General features: G+C 46.8%; 1 protein-coding gene across 1 annotated transcript in view; it reads right to left on the minus strand.

Annotated features, from left to right (window-relative positions):
• Positions 1-472: 472 nt before the first annotated feature.
• Positions 473-12932, minus strand: part of SPON1 (spondin 1) — a 343817-nt gene continuing 331357 nt past the window's right edge. Inside the window, 2 exon segments of the mRNA XM_040328285.1 lie at positions 473-1359; positions 5508-5771. Coding sequence (XP_040184219.1) covers positions 1196-1359; positions 5508-5771 — 428 coding nt within the window. The 3' untranslated portion in view covers positions 473-1195.

A 12932-nucleotide genomic window follows, 5' to 3' on the forward strand; every position in this document is an offset into this window, starting at 1 on the left:
ATATTTACGCTGACCGATTGGTGGCGGTCAGCGTAGAATATGCAAATGACTAGTCACGCCGATTCTCTAACGTACGCTTGCCCGCCGTAGTGTTTTAACGTCGTTTCCGTAAGCGATACGCGGCGTAAAGATAAAGATGCCCCCTAGGTGGCGTACTCAATGTTAAGTATGGCCGTCGAAATTTCAAAATTTAACGTCGTTTGCGTAAGTCGTCCGTGAATGGCGCTGGACGCCATTTACGTTACAGTCAAAACAAATGACGTCCGTGAGACGTCATTTAGCGCAATGCACGTCGGGTAATTTACCCGACGGAGCATGCGCATTACGATCGGCGCGGGAGCGCGCCTAATTTAAATGATTCACAGGGGGCCTGCCAGGATCATTTGAATTAGGATGGCTTACGCGGGTGGACTTTACGCGACTCCGCCGCAAGTTTACAGGTAAGTGGTTTGTGAATCAGGCACTTGCCACTTAAACTTGCGGCGGAGTAACGTAAAGTACATACGTTCCGCCGCCTTAGATGTATAAGAATATGGCCCAGTGTCTGCAAGGCTTTGACAGGCTCAAAGAAACAGAAAGATGGAACCAGCTTTAGTATGGCTTCTCCACAACACATCTAGAGCTGTGTAAGTATTATCAGGTCCTAGTGATGGATAACAACACAAAGGAATAGAATATACAGTATCAGCAGCAAGCTCAACATGTGGAAAATTTCCAATGTCAATGGGCTTTAAACAAAATATGCTTTCACTAATGAAGAGTAATAGAGGAGTAAAAAAAAAAAACAGATAAAAAGCTCCTTCGAGTGTCTGTCATCCTTCATCTTAGGATATCAATGAGTGTTTGAAAAACCATAAAGGCGGTAACAGGCTGTCCTATTGGGTGACGTTTGACTTTGCATGCATGTCACACTGTTGAAGGTTAGAGTCCATGATGCGGCTAGGAAGATACATTGCTTGTCCAGAGTCAACATCTCTTTGGGACCACCAAGGTGTAAGATGTCGTATTCATTTTGCTAACCGGATGAATTCATTAATACATGTGGATATTTAGAAAACAGAGTTCTCGCACCTGCAAGAATAGTAAGCAAAGTACATTGCAAAATGAAAAGCACTGTATATATTCTATGATAAAAAAATCTAATAAAGGTCGACTTTTGCATGGAACTCAGAGCTCATCACATGTGAGACATTTGCTAACATGGATGGACGTTGCAAGCTCGTATCTCCTTCTTGTCTTTGCAGCTTGTGAACTGAGAACTTTTGAACCTTTTCTTGACAGTCATGAACCTTTCCTGAATGCCACCACCGCAATATTTGCTGCATTCTGTCCACGTTGTCCATGGCTTCATTTTGCAAACTGTAAAAAAAGAAATATTTATAAAAATAAAATCACAAGCATAAAAAGATGCAGAAGGTATTCTGTTAAAAAAGAAAACAAAAAAACTCTGTAGTTAGGATCCCATTAAAGCGGTAGTAAAGCCGCAGTTTTTTTTTTGTTTTTTTTTACATCCCTGAAAAGCAAAAGCCATAATGAGCAAGTATGCACCGAATACTAGCTCATTATGAAATACTTACCTTGGAACGAGGTTAGGGGAACTTACCTGGTCCACGCCGAGGGAGATGTCATCTTGCCTCGTCGATTGGCTGGAGCGGCGATGATGTCACGCATGCGCGCGGGAGACTTCTGTCCAGCAAGGTCCGGCGGCTGCCGGGCCTTTAGCCGAAGATCCCCACTGCACATATGCCGCTGCAGTCAGCTGGCGCATTCCGAGGGGTAAACAAGTAAACTCTGTACTAGCACTTTCACTTACAGGTAAGCCTATAATAAGGCTCACCTGTAAGTATAAAGAATATCTCCTAAACCTTTATACTTACAGGTGAGCCTTCTTATAGGCTTACCTGTAAGTGAAAGTGCTAGTACAGAGTTTACTACCACTTTAAATAACCATTATGGTTCTTTAACATTAAAGGGGTTGTAAAGGTTTGTTTTTTATTTTCTAAATAGGTTCCTTTAAGCCAGTGCATTGTTGGTTCACTTACCTTTTCCTTCGATTTCCCTTCTAAATGTTTTTTTTCTTTGTCTGAATTTCTCACTGCCTGTTCCTCCTCAGCAGAGGCATTGCTAGGTGGGTGCGGGGGGTGGGCGCCGCACGCGGGTGACACCCGTGGATAGCGGCAGCTGCGGTGCCGCTAACACCGCTGCTGCCCTACACTAACCTGCGCCGCGCTCTGTGTCAACTGAGCGGACTGAAGCTGCCTGCGACTCCTCCTCTCTGTTTACATCCAGCGAGGAGGAGGAGCCTGAGGGACACACACCGCTGTGTGTACACGTCCATGGCCGCTGAGGTCTGTACTGTATTTACACTCTATATGGACATGTGCGGGGGGGGGGGGGAAGGGGTGCCTATGCTGATGTGGGGTGTCTATTCTATGGGGGTCTGTACTAAGGGGGGATTCTGTACTAAGGGGGGTGTCTATACTGATGGGGGGATCTGTACTAAGGGGGGTGTCTATACTGTGTGGTAGAGATTTTTCATATCCAGATTTATAAGATTTTTATGAAGATGTATATGTCTTTCTTTTACAAGACTTTATTATTAATGTGATTTGGGTCTGTCTTTAGATTACTCTGTGAGCTGAGGAGCATGTTTTTGACCATATGTCAGCATATGGATGTTACCTCAATGGGGGGGGGGGGTGATAGGAAATGCCCCCTCATTGTATTAAAATAATTTCCTGTCATCTCCTGTCTGATTAAAAAACACACATTTAGATTGCCTGTGTATACCAGGTGTGTGTGTGTGTGTGTGTGTATAGAGCTCGGACAGACAAGGCGTCTCCATAAGCCAGGGGTCCTGTGATATGCAAAGTTTTGTTTTTGATAAATATGCAAACTCCAAGACATTTCCTATGTCAAGAGGATGTGACAACAGGGGGATACTGGGTGGGGGGTCCTTATGTGTCATTCTGAAAAGACACATAAGTCATCCAATCTCATCCGCGGGAAACTTGAGTTTTGGAGGGAGAAAAATGCAAACTCAGGGGTATAAAAACCAGTCAAGTCAGCTTGACAGAGATCAGTGTATGATGTCCTAACCAAGCAGACTGACGCATGATGGATGAGCTGACCCAGGCATGGTGATGTAACCTCTCTATCTCTCTCTCTCTCTCCCTCTCTCTCTCCCTCTATCTCTCTCTCTCTCCCTCTCTCTCCCTCTGTCTCTCTCTCTCTCTGTCCCTCGGTCTCTCCCTCTCTCTGTCTCTCCCTCTCTCTGTCTCTCCCTCTCTCTGTCTCTCTCTGTCTCTCTCTGTCCCTCTGTCTCTCTATGTCTGTCTCTGAACTTATCATTACTTATTGTTGAATCCTCTATAGCCATATTCTGATTAATATCATGTATGTTGTATCAGTATTCAGCAGTATCCACTCTTTTTCAACAAGTGATATCCTTTATGTTATGGTTGTAAATATTGGATTAATTTAAGTGTCATCTCGATATCAATAAATGTAATATTTTTCTCTTTTACGCAGCGCTATTCTTTGCTTTAATTTTTATATAGACAAAAAGTTTGTTATAGCTCAAATTAATTATTTACATGCTATATTAATATTTCTATGAATCTCTGATTTTTAATTATGTATGTGCCTTATTAATTCTTCTATGATAACTGATAGAAGAGTCTGTACTAAGGGGGGTGTCTATACTGATGGGGGTTTGTACTAAGGGGTGTCTGTACTAAGGGGGGTGTCTATACTGATGAGGGGTCTGAACTAAGGGGGGTGTCTATACTGATGGGGGTCTGTACTAAGGGGGGTGTCTATACTGATGGGGGGATCTGTACTAAGGTGGTGTCCATACTGAGGAGGGGTCTGAACTAAGGGGGGTGTCTATGCTGATGGGGGTCTGTATTAAGGGGGGTGTCTATACTGATGGGGGTCTGTACTAAGGGGTGTCTGTACTAAGGGGGCTGTCTATACTGATGAGAGGTCTGAACTAAGGGGGGTGTCTATACTGATGGGGGTCTGTACTAAGGGGGGTGTCTATACTGATGGGGGTCTGTACTAAGGGGGGTGTCTATACTGATGGGGGTGTCTATACTGATGGGGGTCTGTACTGAGGGGGGACTATAGTTGGTGGACAGGGGAGTGACACCAATTTTTTCCGCACCAGGTGACACCAACCCTGGTGACGCTACTGCTCCTCAGTAAACTTGCCCCTATCACCCATGCCGCCAGGGAGGTTAAGGATGTATTATTTCACAGTTCCTGCAGCTACACAGGTCAGTGAGAGCTTGTTTTAATATTCACTTTTTTTTCTCTAAGAATATGTAAATCCTTGAGAGAGAGAGAGAGAGAGAGAGACTTGTAAAGCGCAACACATGCAAACTGAATCGCCTCTGGGCGCTGTATCCATTTCATGGGTAAGGAACCTCTTGACCTCAGAAGAATGTTCATATGCTCAACATAGGTTCACTTTTAAGGAAAACAGTATTGAGAAAGAGGGTAGGTTGTCTTTGCTGGCCCTGACCTTGCCATTACCTGTACTGCAAAGGTGAGCAGATGGATTTTGGGGGGGTTGGGAGTGTCTAGAGGTCCGACCAAAGAGGGGGTGTGCATCGTGTGTGGGGAAGCCCCTCCCACTCTTACCGCAATGTGGCTCCACTCACAGTTCGCTGTGGTGCGCTATGCATGCCACATTACTACCCTACTAAAACTACCAAAAGGCACCCTCTCTTGCTCTCTCTCACCTCCTCCCTTCCTCTCTCTCTCTCTCTCTCTTCTGCCCCTAACCCCCCCTCTCCCACCTCCTTTTTCTCCTGACCCTCCCACCCCCCTCTCTCACCCCTCTTTCTCTCTCTCTCACCTTTCATCTCTCTCACCACCTCTCTCTCTCTCACCCCTATCTCTCTCTCACCCCCCTATCTCTCTCTCATCCTCCTTTCTCTCTTACCCCCTCTCAGCCCCATCCCCCTCTCTCTCTAATTTGCTTAAATACTTAAATTGTTTTAACAAAAAATTGCCAATTAGTTGTATTGCAGTACAATCTACTGGCTGTCAGAACACCCAAACTTGCAACTGACGTGCTATTTGGTTGACAATTTTTGACCCTGCTCCTTTCATAAACTTCAAATGAGTAATCAAATGTTGGTGATCCAGCTGGGAAAACTAATGTTAGGAGTTTGGATGATTCCTCTAAATCAGATGAAATTCTAACAATGTATGGCCAGCTTTAATATTACTTTACTGCAGCAGTCAGGACTGTGCTGTGTGACAGAGCTGTGTGAAACTGGATTGACAGAACTGCAAATCCTTTGGCAGATAAAGCAGCCTCCAAGTACATATATGACATGTGTAGTTAGCTATCTTCCTAAAGTTAAGCTTTAAAGACGTTCTTCAAATGAAGTTGAGATGAAGTCACAGTAGAACCCAATGCTTTATACTTGAGGCTCCAAAACTGAATGTGATCCGAATTTTATTAATTTTGTGAATCTCCCTTTCTTTCTCACCTGGGGAATGCTCACCGTCCACCTCCTCATTGGTCCTTTCACTCCTCCTCTTCTCACGAGCATCCTTCAGGCGTCTCTTTTCTCCCCCAGAGTTTTTCTGGCATTTTCTGACCCTGCACTTTTTGCGTTGCACGGTTTCCGGACAGTTACCGCCACCAAACTGAGGCTCTAAGGTGATCATCCGCGTTCTAATCATGTGTCCCTTTCCACATGACTTATTACATTCCGACCAATGTGACCATTCCGTCAGTTCACAGTTAATGGCTGAAAAGGAATATATTTAATTTTAGTACACTTTGACTGTTTGATGTATTTTTATACAGTAGCTACCATATTTATCGGCGTATAACGCGCACCCCAATTTCAGAGGGAAGTTTCAGGATTTTTTTTTTTTTTACATTTTGTGGTCAGTGTCCATCTGCAGCCTCAATGCAGCCTAATCTGTGCCTAAATGCCTAAATGCAGCCTACGTGCCCAGCTCCAGCCAAAATGCAGCCTATGTGCCCAGCTCCAGCCTAAATGCAGCCTACGTGCCCAGCTCCAGCCTAAATGCAGCCTATGTGCCCAGCTCCAGCCTAAATGCAGCCTACGTGCCCAGCTCAAGTCTATGTGCCCCCAAGTTTGATGTGCCCATTTGCAGCCTCACCTTCTCTCGTGGAGTGAGGGAATCACCGAGCCGTCACCTCCTGTGAGTGAGGGAATCACCGAGCCGTCATCTCCTGTGAGTGAGGGAATCACCGAGCCGTCATCTCTGTTCATTCGGCGGCAGTCACATACACAGTCCTGCCTCCGCCATCGGCATTGGCCCAGCTCCTGTGATTGATAGAACACTGGTCCAATGCCGGTGGCGGAAGCGGGACTGTGTGTGTGACGTTAGAGCCAAGTAAACAGGAGAGACGGCTCGTGAATTCTGGCGACGCTCGGCAGCGCTCGTCTCCCTCGCTCGAGCCCAAGGTACACTATCGGCGTATAGCGCACACCCGTGATTTTCCACCTATTTTCAGGGGAAAAAAGTGCGCAGTATACGCCGATAAATACGGTATATTATTATTCATTTAAGTGTCTTTTTTGTGTTCAGGCTGCTGTGTACTCAGTACCCAACTGCTACCTAAAATACCCCCTCAGTTCAAAAGGCCAGGGGAACTGACTTGGTATTTTAGGTAAGCAGCTCAGCCCTTGTCCCCCAATTTATACATTATAGCATTTCTTTGTCAGGTTTGATTGTATTTGAGTTTTATGCTTGTCCAATCTGTTTAGTTCCAGATTGTATTTTAATTAATTTCAGGATTTCTCCTGACGAAGCGGCAACTGGCCACAAAACTAGTAGAGACATTTTTCTGTGACACCTACTTCCACCGTCAATTTCCCCTCTTGGGGATCATTAGTTTGGTGACACGTATGGTCTGTCACTGTTTTTTTTGTATATTTTTGTTTGTGTTTTATTGATGTTGTGTTAATAAAAATGTATACTTTTTCATATATGTATCCACATATTTGAGTTTATCTATTTATCTGTAGCGCAATAGTCCAACTGCCCCTTTTTTTCAGCCTTTTTGGTTTTGGGGACCAAAAGTCCTATCTCTATTCAATTACATTTTTGGATAATGGTACTATTAGTTAATAATATTATGTGTTTTTTTCTAGAGGACACCATTCAATTCATGACTCTCAAAGATTCCCATGACTCACAAAGATCAAGATTACCCACATTTCATGTCAACAGCAAAATCACTAGAAACATTCGCTCTTAATGAATCGTCTATGGATTGTTATTTAAATCATTGAAGAGCGATTTGTAGCAGAGCACAACCCAATTGCGTAGCAATATTACCAGCTGCATCACTGGCAATAACGATTTTTAGCAGCAATTGTTCTCTGCTACAAATGTACCCGTCTGACATCAGCTTTAAGGTGACAAGCTGCAGCAGAGGCCGATATACATCATATTTCTATGAACACAGCCAAGAACTGCACAGGCCCCAAGATTAAAATGATTGTGTCCTTTCTCAGCCGACAAGACAATAATTAAAAATCATACAAATGGAATACATATAGTATGATGGGAGCCCGAATGGGCTCCCATCATACTATATGTATTCCATTTGTATGATTTTTAAATATTGTCTTGTCCTTTTGTACATTATATACCGTATTTTTCGCTCCATAAGATGCACCTGACCATAAGACGCACCTAGGTTTTAGAGGAGGAAATCAAGAAAAAAAATATTCGGAACCAAATAGTGAAATGCAGCCTGACCATTGCCAAAAAACGCAGCCTGACCATTGCCGTAAATGCAGCCTGACCATTGCCGTAAATGCAGCCTGACTATTGCCATAAACGCAGCCTGACCATTGCCATAAACGCAGCCTGACCATTGCCGTAAATGCAGCCTGACCATTGCCATAAATGCAGCCTGACCATTGCCATAAATGCAGACTGACCATTGCCATAAACGCAGACTGACCATTGCCATAAACGCAGACTGACCATTGCAATAAACATGGACTGACCATTGCCATAAATGCAGACTGACCATTCCCATAAACGCAGACTGACTATTGCCATAAACGCAGCCTGACCATTGCAATAAACGCAGCCTGGCCATTGCCATAAACGATAAACGCAGACTGACCATTGACCCCCCGTCCATTACTCACATCTGCACACCCACCCATCCATAACCCCCTTCTTTCTGGCTTTACCCACGCAGTGTACAGCACTTGTGACTGCAACTCTTTTCACTTGCCAGTGGCAGCCATGGGATCATCAGGCATGGGGGTCACCATCCGGACATCTGAAGCTCAGCGTGTAATGCCCCACCTCCTGCCCATCATCACACAGCGCTGGGCAACTGTCTCCGTTGTTTCAGTGCAGCAGCTCAGAGATTCTGTGGAAGCCAGCAGGACAGATGCGTTCAGAGCTAGCAAGCACAGAACTGAGGCTTCTGTGTTTACTAGTAGACAGCGCGGTGAGCACATCTGAGCTGAGCCACGGAGGAGGGTAGGCGGAGCTTCCGTCAGTTGTTTAGAGTGTGGCCATTCACTGGCCGCTTATGGGACGCTAGTTCCCGCCCTCCCTCCCCGGCAAAGTCTCGCTGCTGTTTTTATCACTGCAGGTCTGCCTGGGGATCTGTAGCTGGGGACAGTTATGTGTGTGGGAGTCGGGACTTGCAGAGAGGGGCTTGTTTCTCGCCTTAATGCTGCCCCGCAATATGCACTGGGCGGAGGGCGGTGCCTGTCGTATATTCGCACTATAAGACGCAGGGACATTTTCCCACATATTTCTGGGGGGGAAAGTGTGTCTTATAGTGCAGAAAATACGGTATGTGTCTTTTTTCTATTAAAATTATATTTTGTGTACATCCTCATTGTTTACTGTGCCGTTAAAGTCCGAATTGGGTTCAATCTTTGGGCTCCCCTTTTTTTCTCTGTTCAACATATTATATACGGATGTGGCAATGTGGGTGCTATTTTCTTCCTTATTCCACAATAGGGACAGTGTTGCTTTTATCTAAAATCTATGACATAAAAAGCAGATCTGTTGAGCTCCTTCAAATCGTGGAAGCGAAGTCTGTAGGCTGGCAGCCGTCTCATTATTTGCTCATCTCCAGTCCACTGTAATTTGTCACTTTTTCCATTCTTAAGCAACCTTTGGGTTCCCCTCAATTTGCATCTCTGCTAGGACATTCTAATTCTATAGTCTGTTTAGTAAAATGAAATCGTTTTTCTCTCCCCCCCCCCTTCCTGAAGAGACAGCTCTGCAATTCCGAATCCTTAAATTGAAGGCCTGGTGTTAAATAATGCACCCAAATGACATGATAGAGACAAGCTGCAGTAACTATGCAGCAATTGGACATTAGAGAACAATTTACAGCAGAGTCCATTACATCAGCTACAATGGCATCATTTGGAAACAAATTTGGTAGGTGCTGTATATTGCTTTGTTAAATAACTAAACATTTACTGTCACAGCCTTCGCATGTACACTTATTATATTTTATTATTCAAAATACTTAGAGAGGAGAAGGCAAGCAGTTACCCAATACAAGTCTGTGAGCTTGTATCAGCCGGATTACACTGATAAACTCCTTTTATCAGTGGTTGCCAGGGGGTATATCAATGTTACTGTATATCTATAGAGTGAAGTGCTACCCCTCCAAATAACCTCACAAATCAAATATAACCCAAAGTATAAAACAAATAATCAAATTACAGCGTTAACAAGTGGTACTGATACCCAGGGCCGATCCGGCCTTTAGGCTCACTATGCAAGCTGCGGAGGGCCCCCTAAATTACTAGAGGCCCCGCCCGGTGAGAAGTCATTTTTGGCCCCTCACCCGCTTCTCAACTTGCTGGCTGCATGGGAGAAGAGGTAAGAAGTCAGCACCCCCTGCTTCTCACTTTAAAGTAAGATGTCATTTCTGACAGCAGAACACCCCCTCCCCCCGCTTCTCAACTTTAACCACTTCAATACAGGGCACTTTTACACCTTCCCGCCCAGACCAATTTTTAGCTTTCAGCGCTGTTGCACTTTGAATGACAATTGCGCGGTCGTGCTACACTGTACCCAAACTAAATTTTTATCATTTTGTACCCACAAATAGAGCTTTCTTTTGGTGGTATTTGATCACCTCTGGGATTTTTATTTTCTGCAAAAAAAAAAATTACCGAAAATTTTGAAAAAAAAGGTTTTTTTTTTCAGTTACAGTAGGTGTTTGTGATATTGTGCTTTTAGCACGACAGCGTCGCGCTGATACTCGGCGACAGGGTGCCGAGATCTCGCCGACATCTCACACTCACTGGAATAGTGACAGCACATCCCAGCAAGCGCGTCATAGAAGCGACGGGAGATCCGACTTGGATTCCCGCCAATTCTACACGTGTGCGGCGTTTGTTATGAATCCTGAAGGGGAAGTCCCCGCCGGATTTTAAATAAAAATCCGGCATGGGTCCCCCCTCAGGAGCATACCGGGCCCTTAGGTCTGTTATGGGTTGTAAGGAGAGCCCCCCCTACGCCGGAAAAAACGGCGTAGGGGGTCCCCCTACAATCCATACCAGACCCGTACCCAAAGCACGCTACCCGGCCAGCCAGGAAGGGAGTGGGGACGAGCGAGCGCCCCCCCCCTCCTGAGCCGTACCAGGCTGCATGCCCTCAACATGGGGGGGTTGGGTGCTCTGGGGCAGGGGGGCGCACTGCGGCCCCCCCCACCTCAGAGCACCCTGTCCCCATGTTGATGAGGACAGGGCCCCTTCCCGACAACCCTGGCCGTTGGTTGTCGGGGTATGCGGGCGGGAGGCTTATCGGAATCTGGGAGCCCCCTTTAATAAGGGGGCCCCCAGATACCGGCCCCCCACCCTAAGTGAATGAGTATGGGGTACATCGTACCCCTACCCATTCACCTGCAAGAAAAGTGGTAAAAACACAAATAAACCACACAGTGTATTAAAATATTTTATTTTTCTGCTCCGGAGGCCGCCCCCTGTCTTCTTTATTAGCTCTTTTACCAGGGGGGGCTTCTTCTTTGACGTCTTCGGGTGGGTGGGGGCCGCCGTCTGGTTCTCTTCCACCGCCGGGGGGGGTGGCTTTTAAAAAAGCCCCCACCCCCCCGGCGGGTTTCCTCCGGCGTCTTCGGCGGGGCTCTTCTTCTTCCGCTATCCCGACGGGTCTTCTCAACTCTCCGGGGTTCTCCTTCTGTCTTCGCCGCTCTCCGTTGTTGACTCGGCGCACCCCGGTTCTTCGTCTCGCTGTCCGGTGTCTTCTTCCGTGATGTACGTCTTCTCCTTCCGTGCTGTGATGAGTTCTTCTTCCGTGCTGTGACGTCATGTTCTTCACTTCTCTCCTTCTCCCGATGTTGCCACGCCGGTCCTCCTCGCTGAAATGACGGATGCGCGCCTTGCATCGGACCTATATAGGCCTCACAGTCCCATCATGCTCTGTACCTACCCATGTGATACCTACCCACGTGGGTTGTCGGGAAGGGGCCCTGTCCTCATCAACATGGGGACAGGGTGCTCTGAGGTGGGGGGGGCCGCAGTGCGCCCCCCTGCCCCAGAGCACCCAACCCCCCATGTTGAGGGCATGCAGCCTGGTACGGCTCAGGAGGGGGGGGGGGGCGCTCGCTCGTCCCCACTCCCTTCCTGGCTGGCCGGGTAGCGTGCTTTGGATACGGGTCTGGTATGGATTGTAGGGGGACCCCCTACGCCGTTTTTTCCGGCGTAGGGGGGGCTCTCCTTACAACCCATAACAGACCTAAGGGCCCGGTATGCTCCTGAGGGGGGACCCATGCCGGATTTTTATTTAAAATCCGGCGGGGACTTCCCCTTCAGGATTCATAACAAACGCCGCACACGTGTAGAATTGGCGGGAATCCAAGTCGGATCTCCCGTCGCTTCTATGACGGCTCTGTATCCATCGCGGCAAGCCAGCTCGGCGCTGGCTCCCGCGATGGGGCTCGTAGGTGCTCAATCTCGCTGAGAAAGAGAGCGAGATTGACACAAAATCGGGTTCACCTACTGTATAAAACATTGTAAATAAGTTCGTTTTCTCCTTCACTGATGGGCACCGATGAGGTGGCACTGATGTGGTGGCATTGATGGGCACTAATATGCGGCACTGATAAGCGGCACGGATGGGCACTGATAGGTGGCATGGATGGGCACGGATAGGCAACACGGATGGGCACAGATAGGTGGCATGGATGGGCACTGATAGGCGGCATGGATGGGCTTACCGGCTTTTCCTGTTTACATCGTGATCAGCCGGAGACTCTTTACCTAGATCGGTGCTGCAGGGTGTCACCCTGCAACAACGATCGCCGCGATGAGCGCCCCCGGGGGCGCGCAGCGGCTCGATATCCTGAGGACGTCATATGACGTCCACCCAGGATATTGAAACCACTTTGCCGACGTCTTTTTGCTTAAGGCGGGCGGCAGGTGGTTAATCTTTAATGTGACATGTCACTGTCGGGAGCACCCCCCCCCCCCCTGCTTCTCAACTTTAATGTGACATGTCATTTTGCTCTTAGGGCCCCAGGGAGGTCAGGATCGGCACTGCTGATACCTGTGTAATATCTAGGCTTCCACACAAACAAATAAATGGCAATACTGGTGATGACCCCAAAGGTGTCATATGGTGAAGATACAGCTAGCAACTATCCAATCCTTTATGTATATTAATACTGTATACACTCGAGTATAAAGCCCTGTACACACGATCGGACCAATGGACCGTTTTCATCGGACGAATCGTGTGTGGGCCCCATCGTTTTTTATCCATCGGTGAAAAAAAAAAAAAAAGGAACCTGTTTTAAATGTTTGTTATGATTAAATAAACGATAGAAAAACAATCGTCTGTGGGGAAATTCATCGGTCAAAAATCCACGCATGCTCAGAATCAAGTCGACGCATGCTCGGAAGCATTGAACT

The sequence above is a fragment of the Rana temporaria genome, chromosome 11, assembly GCF_905171775.1.
Source record: "Rana temporaria chromosome 11, aRanTem1.1, whole genome shotgun sequence".
NCBI lineage: Eukaryota > Metazoa > Chordata > Amphibia > Anura > Ranidae > Rana > Rana temporaria.